Source organism: Columba livia, chromosome 4 (assembly GCF_036013475.1).
Source record: "Columba livia isolate bColLiv1 breed racing homer chromosome 4, bColLiv1.pat.W.v2, whole genome shotgun sequence".
NCBI classification, from domain to species: Eukaryota; Metazoa; Chordata; class Aves; order Columbiformes; family Columbidae; genus Columba; species Columba livia.
In genome coordinates this window covers 18205998-18225174 of record NC_088605.1, presented here as the reverse complement: position 1 = coordinate 18225174, position 19177 = coordinate 18205998, and the positions used below count along the sequence as shown (strand labels likewise).

The following is a 19177-nucleotide window of genomic DNA, read 5'->3' as shown; positions in this document are numbered from 1 at the left end:
CATAAGTCATTGTTGTGAACTTACTGCTCTAATCCTCTTTTTACTTCTTCTTCCCTTCCTTTCATTTTCTGTCTTATCACTCTGCTCTGGCACTTTCTGCTTATTCTTTCTTATGTATTTCAGCTTATGAAAAAGATGTAAAGGGGGAGAAAGATCTTCAAGGTTTGAATAAGATCTTCTGCGTCAGAGTCTTTTGAATTCATTGAATAGAAGTCTTCTGGTAGAATATGACTGCATGTTCTATCAGTAATACCCAACTGCAAATGCAGTTCAGATTCCTGCTTGTTTTCCACACTCTGCAAATGCTGCTTGCAGCTACGGGAGCGGCCACCCATGGCCCACAGTGGCACCAGTAGCTCCCTGCACTGCAGCAGAGCGGTTGCTGCTCATGTCTGTCAGTCAGGTCTCAAGGCTGAAGTTGAGATATATGGCACAGAAGAAATTTTTGTCCCATGGGAACATGAAGATATATCAAAGTGAATGAACATTTGATGCATTAATACTTGTTTGAAAGTGCAAAATCAGGCATGTTAAACTCTGAGAGTCACACACATGTTCTTTACAGTCTCATGAACATACGGTTTAACTGGGCCAGAGTGGATGGTATTAATTTCTTTCATTTTTTTTCAGGAATGCCCCAGTGGTGTTGTCAATGAGGAAACCTTCAAAGAGATTTACTCTCAGTTCTTTCCACAGGGAGGTAAGTACTTGACAGATGTAATTAGTAGTACAGTGAACAGAGAGCTATGTTTGTAAGTCCCTAAGTCTGACAAAAGAGCCTTTTGTTCAAATTAACAAGATTGTCATCTCAGGCTCTGTCAGAACTCATGGGGTACTTCTCTGATATATATTTCTAAATTGAATGCAATGATATCCACAAGAAGTCAGTCTTCTCTTATGAAGTTACTGCCTGTGTTTGGGTACTATGGAAAAACAGGTTTCTCTGAGTAGGTTATTTCTTTTTAAACTTCCTATACAGTCTTCTCCATTCTCTTTTATTCCAAAAAATCTTTCACAGTAGAAATGAAAACTGTAGGAGGCTCTACAGGTACCCTCTAATATCGATGGCAGACCCCTCTTGATTTCTATGGGGTTTCTCAACTTAAATGAGGGCTTTTTTCTTTTCTGAACTCAATTTCAATTAATTAATTTCCAGGGGTTTCATTAATTTATTTATCTTCATTATCTTTTAGTGAAATGGAGGTAAAACAAAGATGTATGACAGTTTTTTGCCTTGAACCTTCAATTTTCTTTTAATTTGAATTGTTTTCCTCTCTTTTCTTCTTCTTGCTTTTACCAGTCAATCCTCCCTCTTCATATTATCCTACAACTCTTCAATCCTGCCTCTTCATCTCTCATAGCTCTTGAGATTTTCATGTTTCCCTGGGACTGTTCATAGCTCTCTCTTTTCACTTGTATTTAATAAAAACAAAACCAACACATTTAATTGGTAGGAACAAACCATCTCCCAATTAGTTTTCTTTTGAATAAAGACCTAGAAGGTAAATAGCAGCATTCAGTGTGGATTACCATCACCGAAATCCTTAACAAGTAGGCATAGTCAATGGGGAAGAACAAAAGGCTAAAAGAGTTGGCCTGCCTAATGATGATTTCTCTATCTAGGCTTTTAAACCAAGCTAACAATTACAGTTTCAGATATTGTATTTTTTAATTACCCTGGCTAATGAAAATAATTCTCTGCATGTGATTTACTACACCTTTACTACACTTAAAATAATAATTTAAAAAATTATGATATTTTCTATTGTTACACTCCAAATTGTTTATGGGTGAAGAGAAAGCACATCTTTTCTAAAAGTAAGGCTAAAATGTATTATGAAAATAAATGTAAAGCCTAATCTTTATTAGTCCTGACCTAACTGTTACAGAAAGGAAAGAATAGTAGTGTAGTTAAAATTGAAATATACTCAGTTCTTAGTTTCTACCCCTTTTTCTGGTGCTAATGCTCATCTTTCTGCTGCTCCTCTGGGCCTTTAGGGCAGTGGCATCGTGTGGGGGAGCACGTGGGGACCGCAGTGGACTGTCGGCATCTGGAGTCCTTCCCCGGGAGGAATAGGGTGTTCATGTTGGTGGTTTCTTCTTCCTTACTTCAGGAGGAGCAGAACAAGGACAAGGGGGCCACAAGAGTAATGAAGCAGATGGCACTGGATTGCAGTAAAAACAGATGTGGTTAAAAAAACAGGAGTATCTTTGTAAAAAGCTTTCCATGCCCGAAAGGCACTCCAGTAGCTTCTTTTTAATAGAAATGAACTGCCATACAGGTGAATGAATAGCCCTCCTGCATTCATGCAATGGGTTGCCTGATATATAACTTGAGATTTGTTCTTCAGCTGAGCAGGTTGTAGATAAGAAACCACACAGTGAATAATTATTACAATCCTTCTCAGGAACAGAACAGATTATGTTCATGGTTTGATAAGGCGTACTCTCAGAGGTATAATGACAACCATTTTTTGTCTCTAATGTTTAAAATGCTTTAATAGAGTATTTAAAAGGAATTCTGATTTAATATCTGTTCTTGTCTCAACCTGTCAAAATATTAATTTAACCTACTAGTTATGATATCAGATCCCTGAAAGGAAACCTTATTTTACTTAAAAAGTTAAGCTTTTGTCTAACATGATTAACGTTCAAGATTTAGGGAGGTGGGGGCAGGGGAGAATTGCATTAAGTAGCTCTAATTAAAAAACTAGTGTACCTCATCCTGCTGTGTTTTGGAAGGAAAAATTTAAGGTCAGAATTGCCTGAACAAACAACTTTTGATTTTTTTTTCACAAGGGGTTACTAGCAAGAAAAGATTCTTCAGGTAGAGAACTTTTTTTCCTATGCCATCATACGAAAGAGTAGTATATTGTATCATGTATGGGCAACAAACAATAAAAAAGTTTTGTGTTAACCTTTGTCTGTTCTTTAGAGCTGCAGAAAATATTCAGGAATATTTCACATATTTTTAAGACATGAAAGCCAAGAGAATGGGAAGCTATTTAAAATTCAGTTTACAGTAATTATACCTCTATAATGTTTTGTTGTTGTTGTTGTTTTCCCTGAAGATGGTTTGCATAGTATTTTCTGTTGCATGACAGAAGTCTCAGTAGATTACAGAAAACAGGTTTATTAAAATCCTAACTATAAACTGAAGTCAACAAATTAACGTTTTTCAGTTAAAGTGGGAATTTATCTGCTAGGGCATGCTTAAGCAATTATGACTGGATAGAAGGATGAATGAACATCTCAATAGGGTTTTGGGTTTTGTTCTGTTTTGGTTTTGTTTGGTTGGTTTTTTTTTTGGTGGTTGTTGTTTTTTGGTTTGTTTTATTTTTTTAATTCTCAGAAAATGTATTAACAGACACAGGGTTTAAAGGTTGCAGAGTTCTTTCTTGTTACAGTTATTTCACATCATATGAAATTAACTTCTTGAAGTAAGACCAGAGACTTTATTTATTAATATCAGGTCTGAATCTGTGAAGTACAAAGTTTTCAGTTTTAATATATTTGCTCCTTTGGGGTCAAGGTGGCATTTCAGGTGAATGACCCAAGACTGTCACTCAGTTTAATTCAAAACAATATTTTGGGCTATGACAAATAACAATTTTCAGGATTAATTTGAAAGGTAAAATGATTTAGTGCGAAGAAATCAGAAAAAGGCACCTGAGGACTGATGGTGTTTTTCCACGACAGGGAGGGGTTTGCCCTGAAAGAGGGACACAGATTTCATTATACTTTTCACTTTACTAAAAGTTTGTTAATTAACCTAAAATTAATGTAAATACATGAAGTAGAAAGAGCAAACAAATGAGTATTAAAAGTAAACAATACCTAATCCTACATTAATTTGCATGGTTTTGAGAGAGGGAAAAGACACTGAGGAAAGCTGCCTTCCCATAACCCCATCATTTTGTAGCTCATATCAACAGGGCAGTCTCTGGAGTTCTCTCTTTGCAATATATTACTCTTGTAACTGGTTGTGCCTCTTAGAAAGCATTCAGAGGAAACGGAAAAATGGATCTTTACAACAAATTAGAGTCTTGACATTTATATTCATGTTGTCTTGTGTTTCTGAAATGAGTCAATATGCACTGGTCAGTAGGTTTGAAAAGCAGACAAATAATTAGTGAAGGGATCACTTGTTCAATGTCATCTTTCAGAGTCTTGTTGACAACTTTGGTTAGTCACAGCCAGTTTTTCCAAGGTTTAAAGGACCTGTCCCTCAGATGATGTTCATGGGAATTAAGCATCAAATCAGTTTTGGTGGGCAAGCACAGCAGCAGCTTTCTGACAAGTTTGGCTTCAACCTGGGTAACCAGTCTGTCTTCAGAGTGATAAACCATACGCCAGAGGCACAGATGGTACTATCTGCTTCACTCATTTAAAGTGAACAAATGAACACACTTTTCTTTTTTAACATATGAAATAGATCCCCTGTCACGGTCATTTAACTGATAAAGTAGTGTTCCCATGAACACGGGTTGTTTCAGAGTACAATAACATGACTTCTTTGCTATTCATTCACGTATCAGTGATTAGCAGAAATAGGAATGAAAATGAATGAAGATATTCTAGATCCGAATTTTAGATTTTCTGTTCCTAACAGTGTAGCTACCCACATACTTACACTTATAATTTATACCTCCTCCCCTGCCAATAAATAAATAAACAAACTGAATTGAAAATTTAGTCTTGATATCGACATAAGTCTTGGTCTCAAAGTTTTCCATGGAATGAAATTAGATTAAATAAGATGTGATCACTATGGATTAATTTTACTGTTTTAATTTGTAGATTCCACAACTTATGCACATTTTCTGTTTAATGCATTTGACACTGATCACAATGGATCTGTAAGTTTTGAGGTAAGTAATGCTCTTACTTCTTTCTCTGCTATTGAATATTTTGCCATTCCTTTTAATTAAGTTCAGTTTGGTGGCTTTTATTATACGGTTCACCTTATGAAAAATCGAGCTTATGTGACTAAAGTTTCAAGTTTTTGCAGTGTATTAACAAAAGTCATTATTATTATTTTACAATTGTATATCCCTAAATGGTAACTCAGACTGTGCTCCTATGTAATCTTTTTATAAATCTGTTCATTTAAATTTACGCGCAAGTTACATAAAATAATCCTTATCTTATTCCCTGCCTCTGCAAGGTGAGAAGGACTCTGAGCTACAACTAATGTTATGGAGATGACTCAGCCAAAACAGGATTGCTCACACATTCATTAGTTTCCAGGAGAAGGCTCTACAAAAAATGTCATTAAAGCAAATGTATTTAAAAGCACAAGAGTTTGAAATTCATTTTTCCTCCATTTAACTGTCCAATCTGATTTCAAAATTCTGCCTTTCCTTGCTAAGGCTGATGTCATCAACGTAATTACATGGTAAAAAGGGCAACTTATTGTAATAGTTTAGATGAAAAAAGGTGTACAAAATACTGCAAAGGAGCCATTATTTTAAGCTACACAAATAAATACAATAATCCTCTCCTTTCATGTGCAAAACAATATGTTTACTTTGTAATGTTTTGCTTTGTTTTGTTTTCTCTACAAATGACAAATTGTATTCTTAGAACTTGAGACTGGATTGGGAGAAATATATCTACTTTAAATTTGTTTAAATGTCTGACACATGTTTTTATGATTTACTTGAGTGAATGATGATGTGATGTCTGACAGAAACTTTTTTGAAAGCATTTTCGTTGCTTTATTATTGATGTAATATGGAAGGAGATGCCTCGCCAAGCAGGTACATTGTGATCAGACATCTATACTTCAACTGGGACTAGAACCAGATCGTTTTGTAGGGTGTTATTTGCATTTATCAAAAAACAAAACAAAATAAAACAACACCCAACAACAAACTTGAGCCCATCTGCTTTTTTTCTGGGCAGCTGAAATCAATTGGCTCTTCGTGAAACTAAAAGCAGGAATGGAGGTTTTGTTCACATCTTCTGCACATAAGCTAATTCTACAAGGAATCCTTCTGGTCAAATCAGTAACAGCCGAGGCAATGAGAGGGAATATTTTTAGCAGCAGTATTTGAGAAGTATTTCTGCTGTTATCATTAAGAATAATGAGAACAAAAGAAGTTTTAGTATCCTTCCTGGACAATTGTTGACATTTGTATCTTGGACAAAAAGCCTTAAAAAATGCAGTAGATATAAAGCTCTTTTTAAGGGATTTTAATATCTCAAAATGCAGGTCTGTGTACAAAAAAAAAAAAGACTTTGGAATAAATCAGGAAAATAAAATAAGGCTTTTTTTTTGCCATTGCCAAAATAGATGTTTACAGTTTACTTTTGTTCCATATGGACTCAGAGAGCTACCCAGACTTGGATATTATTTGCCCTAATGGTGAAGCTAGAATAACCCTACTGCTGTCAAAAGACTCTTGCTTCTGTGTCCTTGTCTCATGTAGCAAGATTACAATTATAAACTGTCTGATAACCATTCTAAAAGCATCCTCCTTATGTTAAAAATGTTTTTTTTTTTTTTTTTTTAATTCATGTGAAAGTGCTGTAAAATGTGAAAGCAGATATGAAAAAAAAAGGTCGTAGGTAGGCGCTGGGTAGAGACTCGAACTCTTGTGGGTTACTCTGAGCAGTATTTATTGTAGAAGATTCACAGGAACAGCAGCGTTGGGTCACCTCCTCAGAGAGTGACAATCATACAGCAGTATAACTAGTCATTATATAGGGTTCTAACAGGTATTATGCAACTAAACAAAATCTATCACTGTCTATCACTGTCGATATCTATCACTGTCGATATCCTCAGGTTCCTTCCGTTCCAGTGGTCTGCGGGTTCCACTTCTTCTTTCTTGGCAAGTACAGAACGACAGGTCATCAGTTGCAGGGCTAGTTTCTTTTGAAGTTCCACCTGTCTCATTTGTTATCCATAGTTCACCAGTCTAGCACAGAAATCAGCAACCCTAAGAATAGTATTTATCAATGTCTTAACTAAAGGTACAAAGCAAGCATAAGGTAACCACGCTCGTGGTTCTGGGTAAGGACTGTACAGGGGACAAGCTGAGACTTTCAGCTTTAGCAGCACAGCTTATAACACTGATATAGGCCTAAAATCCTAATTTCCTATTTTCCTACAACAAGATATTGTGAAATGTGAAAAATACAATCATGTTATTTCTTCCTGCTCCTTTTTATCCTATATGCAACTGTACCATATGCTTTCTCTAACAATCCTTACTCTAGTTTTCTGATTTCCATTAGAAAAAAAATATAGCACAAAAGGTAGAGAAAAAGGGAGTGATTTAACAATTTTGAGAATAAATAATCAGTCATCCCAATTTACTTTTTATATCAAAGTGTAAATACAATTTAAAATAATGACCTATGATTAAAAACACTCTTTGGCTCTCTTCTATGTAAAAAGCATATGAAAATCTGAAATGGTACTGAAAGAATGTAGGCATTTTTTGTGTTGCACTCTCTTTTTTCTAATAAAGCAGTGGTAGCTGGAGTTGTGGATAAGAAGAAAGAGAGAATTTGTTCTAGCTTTTTGCTCTTTTTTCTTCAAATTTTAAACCATCAACAATGAAGCGTTGGACTTTATCACAAGTTAAACGCACACCTTCATTGGATGAGATTGCTTTGTGAGATTGCTGAGTCCTTAAAGTTTTGTCATCCCTAAATCTGTGTACTCTCTGATAAGAGTCAGGGTCTCCAACTGAAGCATTATATATAGCATAAAAAACAAACTCATGAAACTGGCTGCTTTAACCTATCTCTCCGTATCCCATGATTGTATCAATTTTAAGACTAACTTATTTCGTTACTTACGCCAAGTACTTCTGCTTTAACATGAGGGACAGAGTTTCAGAAAACCTAGTGACCCAGGTATTGAAGGGCTCTTCTGGCCTATTAGTGAACTGAAGATCTTTTTATCAGACAGAGACAGATGTCAAAGCAAGGTTTTCACTTGCTGCATGAATATTGTAACTGAACCAAAATGAAGATCTGGGGCTCAAGGTTATTAACACAGAAAAAATGAGGCTAGTTAACTTCGGACATATAGTCAAAGGTAAATCACATTGCACTCACATGCAAATGTCCAAATCAGTACCCTTAGTTTGTTGTAGATGCAGATTAAGGCTATTCTAAATGTGGTCTTGAGGAAAGTCACTCAGTAAACCCACTAATTCTCAATGCCTTTAAAATACAAAGCTATGCCCATGTGCAATGGAATTGTCATTTTTTATTTAAAAAAAACCACAACAACACAACTTTTGTTTGTTTGTCTAAAAATTATTAATAATTCTTAGCAAAGTTGTTGGTGATTTTCTGGTTTATTCCTCAATTGTTACCTCAGATTTTTGCATTAATTAACAAATTAACAAGCATGTTAACCCCATTCCATAGAAGAGTCCAGATCTTAAGATCAAACACAGCTTTGGTATGTCACTAATATTAACAGTGATAAACAATCATTGCCTCCAAAGTAATGTGAGGGTGGCAGTGTAATGAATGTATCCAAGTGTGATTCTCTGTGTTCAACACAAAAAGCCTTGTTCATGTCATGTAGGAAATAAACTGATTTTTCCCAGGACAGTGGCTTGTAAACATTTTAATACCCCCTGGTGTAAAGTAACTACAAAGAAATCTATTTAATAGAATCATAGAATGATTTGGGTTGGAAGGGACCTTAAAAGTTCATCTAGTTCCAGCCTCCCAGCCATGGGCAGGGACACCTTCCGCTAGGCCAGGTTGCTCAAAGCCCCATCCAGCCTGGCCTTGTACACTTCCAGGGATGGGGCATCCACAGCTTCTCTGAGCAATCTGTTCCAGGGCCTCACCAGCCTCATGGTGAAGAATTTCTTCCTTCTATCTAATCTAAATCTACCCTTTTTCAGTTTAAAGCCATTACCCCTTGTCCTCTCACTATTATGCCCTTGTAAAAAGTCCGTTTCCAGCTTTCAATTTTCTGTATTTCCTCTTAACAGCAGCACGTCCTCAGTGATATTTGTTTTACGTGTGCCAGGGCTCCACCACTTCTGTCATTAACACTCATCACTTAATTGCTTTCCAAAATCCTCACGGCTAAAACCAAAAATGGATTTAGGTGCCTGCCTATATACTTCTGGCCTTGAATGAGACATAAAGGAATGCATGATCAGGTGGTATAATTTTAAGCTTTTCTGTGGATTTGAGTCAGGACAGTATGAAGCTTATTCATTAATTTATTAAGGAACTAGTTCTCCCCAAATATTTACTGAAGGATAAAGCAATCAGAAAGTCATCAACAACTTTGTTAAAAGGTAATTAACCACTGCTGTAAAAACAAAACAAAACAATTAATCCCAGATCACAACCACAGGATCTAAACAGATGTAGTGCAGAAGTGAAATGTGAGCAGGTTGTGATACTGAGCACTCAGAGGCTTCAAAACAGATGCAAGAATCCTTCATTTTGCAACCCTTCAGTGAGACATCCCCCTTTCTTGCAGAAACATAGTTAGGCACAGGAGAGTTTGGCATTTAATGGAGGTCTCCAGTCTTTACAGGTATTAGCATGCTCAGCAGGAAGCTAGCAAGGTAGAAATAGAAGTTGTGAAAAGGAGTAAAGGCAAGTACCCAAACACAGATTTCTGTGCTTCTAACTTCATTATCATAGGCTGAAGAGGGACCTGACCTAGAGCTGTGTCTCAGTCCAGACCTCCTCCAGACCTGTAGGCTCCTTTGTGACCCTAGATCAGATGCACATACTTAGGGGGTGTAGGTGTCTAAGCATTACTGTGAATATTATTTCAAAAATAAATAGGGTCTAAAAGCAGAATTACTCCTTCCACAAAAATCAGATGTCTAAATCAGGAAGGAAAACACATCTGGGTATTCTTGTACTGTAATGGAGACTTGGGTTCATGCTCCATGCTAAATGGTGTGTTTGGTTCACGCGCCACTACATCGGTGGTAACAAGCATATAGACAGACACTCTGAGCTTAGCTTCTGCCCTCAGCAATGTTGCTTTCCTGTGTCATTCTGCACTGGCTTAGTAATTTAACAGCTTGCATAGCTATACTGGTCGGACACACACATCATCTTCCACCATGCAGAGATTTTTTCTCTTTGAGGACCTAGCTCAAATTATCCTGTGGATTTAGCCTATATCCATTGAATCAGATTTTCTGTTTCTATATTATTTTATTGCTAAATTTTTCAATTGCATGAAGAATGTAGCTAAGATATCCCATCCTAACTGGTCCTTATTCAGCTGATCACAACTTCCTGTTATGGTAAGTGCTTTCTGTTGTTTCTGAGATGGACTCCTGCACAACACTCAGACAAAGACAATGCACTTGAACTTAACTAGGTACAATTCCCACACATATTAATATAATATGGATGGGGGTGACCCACTCTTGCAAAGTTTATAGCACACACCTGGAAGGTTTTTGATATGTCTCAGATTTTATAAGGCCATTCAGTCCTGTGCAAACCATTTTTTTTATGCATGTTTTTTTTTTTTTTAAAATGATGATACAAGGGCAGCCTTGCAAATGGCGATATAAATGATGCCAGGAAGCCACCTATTATAACATATGGGTGGTGCATCGCAGAAAGGAAGAAAAGGGAAATAATCAGGAAAAGAAAAATAGATATGGTTTAGAATAATAGAATAGAATCATAGAATCAGAATAATAAAATCATATTAATAGAATCATTTTGGTTGGAAGAGACCCTTAAGATCATGGAGTCCAACCATATCCTAACTCTGTTTAGGTAGAATAAATACAAAAATATTGCTGGTGCCAAATTAAAAATAAAATCAGAGTTCTGAAATATAATACACTAAGAAAATATAGTTATTGGAGACCTTCACAAAGGACTTCAGGAAAAGCTACATCAAGAATGGAAAACAGTGCAGAAAATATTTGAAGACATGGCACTGAATTAAAAAGGTTAATTGCTAATGCTATAATGTGATCAAATCTGTTCTGAACTTCTTTAACATTTTAATCCTTAATAGTACACTGATATAGAGCTGTTTGGAGATTTAACCCTGTGACCCTCAATTAGTCATTGAGATGCAGACAAGACAAGTTGAGCAAAACTCTTTCAAGATTCATGTACCCGTTTACCCCAAAGGGCATGTATACCAATAACACAGACATTTACAGTAGACTAAGAGAACCCAGAGCACACCACTTGAATTGTTAAAAAGACTGGAGCTGTCAGAAGAGCTGTCTGTGGATCCTAGACCATGACATCTGGGTATTCTTCACTGTATTGGGTATACTTATTTGACTGTGTGGTACACCAGACATTTGTAATTTATGTCTATGAGGTCTTTTCCATTGTTCCTGTTTTAAGGGAATGCAGAAACTTTGCTGGTGTGGATAAGAATTTTTTCAGCTTTTATTGTCTCTGCTTTAATGTTACTTTAAGACTTCCTGTATGTCTTTGTCAATGACAAAGAAATGCACTTTTAGATACAAGCTCTTGCCATATTCTGCTCAGTCTATTATAGGGACAGTTTCACAGATTTATGGCTTTACAAGCTTATCAAATAAAACAAAGTGGAGGAGATGCTTAGGAAAAAAAAAAAGCTATTGTTAAAAAAAAGTTAACATGCTAAGAAATACAGAATACAGGTGATAACACATCCCAGCTGGTATTTTCTCCAATTTGCAAGATGCTTACCAGATGTAAGTGAGGTTTGTGCTGTCAAAACAGTATTAATGATGAAACAAAATTCTATAACCAAATAATACTTATAAATAATCTCGAAAGTCTTCTAATTTATTTCTGTGGAATAGCTCTATAGCAATAGAGTATTAGTGGGTCACAAAAGCATTAATGTGGTACATAAACACATAATAAATATTATTCCCTACCATATTTCCACTAAAAGGTTTTAGTATTGAAGTATACTGTATCATACATGAAGTTTCAAATGTTGACTGCAGCAGACTGATCTAAGAGGTCTGGGAACTACTTCCAACAAGGTATAGATGTAAAAATAATGTAATGTTTCTTAGTAAATGGTTCTCTCCTATACTTAGATTAATCTAACTTCCACTTAAGCTTTTTTTTTGATAATTAAACCATGGGAATTGTTCTTCCCTGATATTAAGTTCAACAGGAGCTGCTTATGTGAGCCATTTCAGAGGATAAATCCACTAAACAGAAAATTGTGGCTTATTTTATAGAAAATGACTTAATTTACTTATTAATTATGAGTGTAGCAAATAGTGCATAGATTGTTAATTATTTAAAAAAACCAGCAATCCTTAACACTGACTGTGAAGCAAAAACATAGAAACAACACATCTTTCCTGACTTCTGTGCTTCTGACAAATGCGTTATTCTGGATATCGGAGTGTATGTGAAAACTGCTCAATTCCAAACTGACCAGGACTTTTTTTCTATTCAGGATTTTGTTATGGGTCTCTCCATTTTGCTCCGAGGGACAGTACAGGAGAAACTGAGCTGGGCTTTCAATTTGTATGATATAAATAAGGATGGATACATAACTAAAGAGGTAAATAACATCTGCTTTTCACACTAATCACTGAAACTAAAGGTTGCCTATTTAAGTCCTGCTGTCAAAAAAGAATGGCTTTATTGTCAAATTAGTGTTTTTATCAAACAAGTATCTATTATGAAAATAGCCATGCTAAAACCAAAGTAATTATCTCACTTTAAAGGCATATATAACTATTGAAATGGGAAAATCTTCACAGAAATTGTAAAAAGTCAGAATTCTTCAGATACAGCAATGTTTGTCTTCAACTTATGTCTATGATTTGCACATACAGTCACTAGTAGTTTGGTAGGATACTTGGACAAAACAGGAATTAAATATGAGGGCCATAATTGTTACTCATTATAGAATCTACTTCTAAAAATTTTTACTTGAAAGATAACTTATATAAAAAGATTTCTATGCCTTTTATTCTGCAAGGATTCAAACACATACTCATATTACAGTGGGACCAAATGAGTGTTTTCATTAAAATATATGTTTTTTCAGAACTGGGTCTTTATGTAAATATATATTATACTTAATTTTACACTTTTAGAAAAACAATTAATGATTATTATAAAAGGGTGATATATAGCATAATTTCTTAGCATACTGGCAGATAACTTTTTTTAATAATTATTCACAAGCCACTCTCCTAACAAAATTCAAAGCTGTTGATATAAAACAAGGACTCTTTACGTATGTGCAGATGTGTGCATGGGTATTTCTATTTTCTCTGGGGAAGACTCAGTTGTAAGAAGCTGATGTGTTTTGACCATTCACTTGCTGTTACAGAATTTATTTTCTTGTCTGGTTCTGTTCACAAGACCTCAGGAGATTTTTCTCACAATCCATGACCTTGCACACATTCTAAATTATTTAACATCAAAATAATACATCTGCATCTATTTAACAAGTTTATCCATGACAGCTGAACTAACATGCTAGAATTTCTAGGAACATAGTAGTTCCTTCTTGAAGCTGTTCAGTCATAAACTAAGAGGCACAATCTCGGTATTTTATCCTAAAATGTAATTCCTACAAATAATTTCTGTGTTCTGTGTCAAATCAGTGTCTATTGATAAAACATACCTTATATTACACAAACATTTTTTTTTCTCTTCAGGAAATGCTTGATATCATGAAAGCAATATATGATATGATGGGGAAATGTACCTATCCTGTTCTCAAGGAGGATGCACCTAGACAACATGTGGAAACATTTTTCCAGGTGGGTTGGGTAACAAAGGAACCAAAAAGATTGCTCTGTTAGCAGGTATGGAAAGATTTTCATTGTTGTAAGTTTTGCATATCCTACCAATTTTTTAATCCTTTTTCTTTTCTGTGGTTCTGTCCCAAGTTTCTCAGATCTACTCATTACACCTCGCTTTTTCAATAATAAGGTCCTAAAGCGTATTCTAGTATATCACTTACTACGTCTTTACAGCATTTTGGCCTGGTTGTTCCCAGGCCGACAGATAACTGAAATGAATAATAAAAAGGACTTGCTTTATGCAGGATTTCAGGAGGATAAACATACATTTTTATTCTTTCTGAACAGAAAATGGACAAAAACAAAGATGGAGTAGTTACCATAGATGAATTCATCGAGAGCTGCCAGAAGGTAAGTACGCAGTGATAAGTCCTGAACCTGCATCTGTTGGCTGATGCTATCATAGTCCCGCACAGATTTCTGGAGTGACAGTGATGGTACTCCTAATAATACCAGAGACAGTATTTCTTCAAGGTAGAGTATGTATGTACACTACTACTACACAAAACCACTATACAATCTAAATAAATTTGTGACCTGAATCTATGGAAGAGATGTTATATACAAGCTGTCATTGATTATTAGATGACTGTGCCTGCATCCCTTCTTTAACAGTGGGGTTTTTTCATACTTGATAGCAAAAAAGTTTCTTCACATTCAGCTAAATATTTATTCCTATCTTTTGTCCATGCTGATGAACACATTCCTGTTACAACTGTGACATATAGTCACAGTAGTAATAATAATATTGCTTGAGAATTTATCATTTATACAAGTGTTTCTCAAACAGCAAGTCATGACCTGCCGGAGGCCTTAAAAAGGGAGAGTGCAAGGAGCTTGCTGAGTGTTGGATGGCAAGAGTTAGCAGCAGGCAAGTTTTCTCAAGGCAAGAGAGTGAGAACTGATTGTGATTATTAGTTGCAAGTGTTTACACTACCCAGGTGGCTGTTGATTTCCTTCGACTGCTGAAAGCAGCTCATTGCCTCTAGGGCCAGGAAGGAGAATAAACTGCAGCAGGAATTACAGCCTGTTTTCACTCCTCTGCCCTTCAGAACCTGGCTTGCTCTCAGATCAGGAGGTGATACAAGGAAAGATAAGTTGCGTTTTCAAAAATTTAAGGAAGTACTGTTAATTTGTCTGTTAAAGAATGCAAGAAAAAGAATCATGATATAGCACAAAATAATGATGCTGAGTCTTTGGCATTATATGAGGTTGTTACATACTGCAAAGTGTCACATTAGACCTAGTGATAGGATACGCTTGATTACAGTATGCAAATTGATGTGGCAAATAAACCCAACACTATTTGTTACAGTGAGAAATATAAGGAATTGTAGTAGTGTTCTACTGATACCTCATCTAGGCTGACTCTGATTTAATATGAGCTGAAGCAGACCAGCAATCTAGCCTGTGTGTATTGCTTCTTATCTCTTGTACCAAGAAGAGAGCAGCAGATGAGATGGGAGAGAACAGGACTAGAAAGACAAATGCAGTTAGTCAGTGGTTGTTTTTTAAGTATTTAGAATAGGGAAAGCTGAACAGGAGATAGCAAAGGTGCTCTAGAATTGGTCTATTTTTATATGTATCTGTAGTTATTCCTTGGGGATAACTTTTTTAACTGTGGCTCTTCTGTATATCCTTAGCAATGTGTATTGCATAGTGTCTTATCGGTCGGCAGTGATCTATTGCATTGACCATGGTTCTAACTTGTCAGGTAATGATAGAAAGGGATATTTTCTGCAGGAGTAACCCATTCCATCCACAATGTTGATGGTCTGGGCGAGCCTGAAAACAACAAAGGAGTCATCTCAAACTTCAGTAAGAAAAACCTCATGGCTTGTGCTTCATATGGACTAACATGTCCTAATGTCTTGAGTTAGGAATCATTCAACAAATCCTTTATGAAAAATTGTTTCAAAAAATGCACTGAAAAAGAGGCAAATGAGAAAGATATATTTGCCAAAGAATTTTAATGCAAGTATCTGAGGTTTGTTTTCTTTTTTATAAAGACAGAAAATAGCTACTGAAAGTCACCATGTTTCAAATATTATGAGAAGCCTTTATGTTTTTGTGAAGACTCTTCCCATTTGACTGACTAAAGAAGGGGCTTTGGAAGTCTTATGTATAGAAACAGCAAACCTCAGAAATATGGGGCTGATTATAGAAAACTACTAGTCTCATTAGTGATGATACATATATTATAAAATTGGTAGGAAGTGTCAAGATACTTTCTAACTTAAGAGCATGTTGCTCGCTTTGCACGTTTTCTGAGCTTAGTTGCCGATGTATATAGAGAAACATTTGTAAATAATTAAATGATAAATTATTCCAGTTAAACCAAATTTTAACCTTACATTAATCAGTGATCATGAATAGTATATTGATGTTTCAAAACAATGCAGTGGGAAAAAGTTTATCTGAATTTAATATAGTAATTTAATATAGTAAATGTCTTATACAAACTTGTAAAGTATTAATCTACATATTTTTCGAAAATACATATCATTGCTTTTATAGGTTAATCAGCACAAAATTGTGCACAGATTGCTTCTTACAGCAACATCACTTGAGATGAAATACAGAATCGAAGATGAAAAACCCCACTGTGCATGGTTTGTAACATAAATTGAGCAAATTACTCAGACTTGTCATTTTCTACAAAGCAAATCACCCACTAGACTGAACAGTGAATAATTTTACTGGAAATTGATACTGAACATGTTACTGGAACGTTAAAGTACAGAAGGCCTACATACCTATCAGTAGCAGAGAATATAATGAGATAACCTTTCTAAGAAGAGGGTTATTTATGGACCTCTTTCACAAAACTTCCTACAATATTCTATCAAATTCAGCCTTTATATGCGCTAGAATTAAAGATGGCTAGATTATCTCTAAAGAAAGTACTAAAGGGTATGCTTTCACATTTGAAAAGAAGATCATTACAGTGGGGATCAGCAAATGCCGAGCGTGTAATATACTCGTCTATTGTATTGTGCAACCAACTGTTGATCCAAAAGTGCCATCAAATATGTGCTACTACATGGAAACTCTTTCTTCTATACACTGAAAAGTAAATGTTACAAAAAAAAAATTCCTGACCACTGTGCTGAAAGTTATTTACTGATAAAAAGTGAAGTACAGAATGGTGCATCAGTAAGCATTATGCAGGACTTGGAAGCTGAAGGTTTTATTACCTAATGCAAAGCAATCAGGAAGCAGAAGTAGCACTAGAAAGCAGCTACATCTTTCAGTGTGAACACACTGAAAAACTGAGCTGAGGAGTCAGTGTTATTTGTGGAACTGACTTGACTTTGGTTCATGCGAAGATGCATGCTTAGATCTATTTTATTTTGAGGTCATCTCTAGCTATGCAATAGAATGCCCTAGAACTGCAAAATAGCTTATTTGTGAGATACACAGGACTAGCAATTTCATGTAGGGACTCAAGCTTCAGATACAACAATTATTCCTTGAGCACTTATTGTATATATGTATTTTGTTATACTGGATATAAACTTATAACCTCTGAGATACTGCAGACTTTATTAACATGCTGTTGCATTCTGGACAATTTTCATTTAATTAAAATATTTAAAGCGTAGATCTATTAACAACTTTTTTTCTGCTAACAGTTTCTCCAAACAAGCTGAAAAATAATGTTGTCATTAACTAAAATAGTTAGTTCTACCCAATTTCACTATAGATATTTGTCAACACATTTGTAATGATGTATGATTTTGGGGTTTTCGTTGTCTCTTTTACAGGATGAGAATATAATGCGATCCATGCAGCTCTTTGAAAATGTGATTTAATGAAGACATTAGGCCTACAACTAATGGACAAATATGAACTATTCTGCAACATTAAAAGATGGATTTCCCACTTTATCATAAATAAAATTACTCAGCTTTACACTGAGACATGTATTATGCAAATAGATTTTTTTATTATAAACTTTTCCCCAAAAAAATCTTTCTAAAATGCACAACTTAGCACTTCAACAGTGGCTGCTTAGTTAATAAAATTGTTCTGAAAAGTCATATTTTTACTCCAAACCAAATCAAAACAACACCTGACATTATGCAGCTTTATTATCATTCCAACCTCTAGATAAAACAGATACTATCACAAGAAGATTAAATAAATACTCTTAGTTTTGCTACTCATTTCTACTGGATTAATCTCCAGATGTTTGACTGTATTTCTTAAATCTTAGCTTCTAATTTATACAGAGGCGTTACCATGTATTTTGTTTTCACATTTGTCTGGTGTAATCCCAGTTTTTTGAGTAACACTTTGAGTTAAAGTGCTATAATCTATGTACAATGCACATCTTGTTGCAATTGCCTTCCACCTCTGACTTGCTTTTCTCTTAAAGAAATAAAAAATCCAAAGCTAACAAAATAGATAACTTGAGAGGAAGAACTATTATAGAAAAAATAAGCAATTGCTTATTGGTAGATTTACACCCTACTGAATACAAGTAAGCTTCTATCACACTTACCTAGTAAATCTGCATTTAGTTCATCATGACATGAGTATCAGGAGTCCTACATACTGTATTTCTAATTTTTCTTGGACGTGTCTGCAAAGTCCTCTGCATAAAATTAAGGATCTTCTGACTTTAGATTTTTCATGAAGAAACCTTAACTGGATCCTAATACTGTTTTCATTAGTATGTGTCTTTCTGCCTTTAATGAAGAAAAAGGCATGAATTCCGTTTGAAGCTTCCATTCCACTTGGTGCTCAGAATGAATATCACTATGTAGTAGCATCTACTAATACTGACTGCTAGACCAGCTAACATTTGTTTCAGCTTTTTGTAATATCTTTAATTATGAGATGGAATCAGGAAAAAATTGGAAACTTCAGCTGTATATCGTCTATATGTGACAACTGTACCGTGTTTTTTTTTTTTTTTAAGAGTTATTTCATTAAGATTGGAGCTACCTTAATTCTAAACCTAGAAAGATTTTTCTAAAAATGTACGTACCTACAATCAAATACTGTCCCCGTTCATGTATTTTTTAAGATATATTGTCCACAGAATTTATGCCAATACTTCAAACTAGGTGAAAAGCTAACAGAGATGGGCCAATCTTCATTTTGACATCGCTGCAGAAAGGGGATTAACGAAGTAGAAAGAATGTTGCAAGTATTCTTTTGCAAAAATAAATCAGGTATCTATTCTGGTGTAGAGATGGGATGTTAGAGGCATGTTGAAGGCTGCTCTGCTATCACCAGTGTAGGATAAGAGTAGTACAATACATGTACACCTGAAATCTGCTGTAGCGTGTTTGTGTAAACTAAATGTGCACATTTTGTAACAAAAAATAATAAAGTAAACATGAAGAAAAACAAGATGCATGATTGGGGTTTTTTGAGTTGTTAAAGAAATACTT

The 19177-nt window shown here is 35.2% G+C and overlaps 1 protein-coding gene across 8 annotated transcripts in view; it reads left to right on the top strand.

Moving 5' to 3' along the window:
• Positions 1-19133, top strand: part of KCNIP4 (potassium voltage-gated channel interacting protein 4) — a 418880-nt gene extending 399747 nt beyond the window's left edge. For all 8 annotated transcript variants that reach the window (XM_065060640.1, XM_065060645.1, XM_065060642.1 and 5 more), the window contains 6 exons: positions 631-700; positions 4801-4871; positions 12407-12514; positions 13626-13730; positions 14061-14123; positions 17540-19133. In XM_065060640.1, coding sequence (XP_064916712.1) covers positions 631-700; positions 4801-4871; positions 12407-12514; positions 13626-13730; positions 14061-14123; positions 17540-17587 — 465 coding nt within the window. In that variant the 3' untranslated portion in view covers positions 17588-19133. The remainder of the gene's footprint in view (positions 1-630; positions 701-4800; positions 4872-12406; positions 12515-13625; positions 13731-14060; positions 14124-17539) is intronic.
• The last annotated feature ends 44 nt before the right edge of the window (positions 19134-19177 follow it).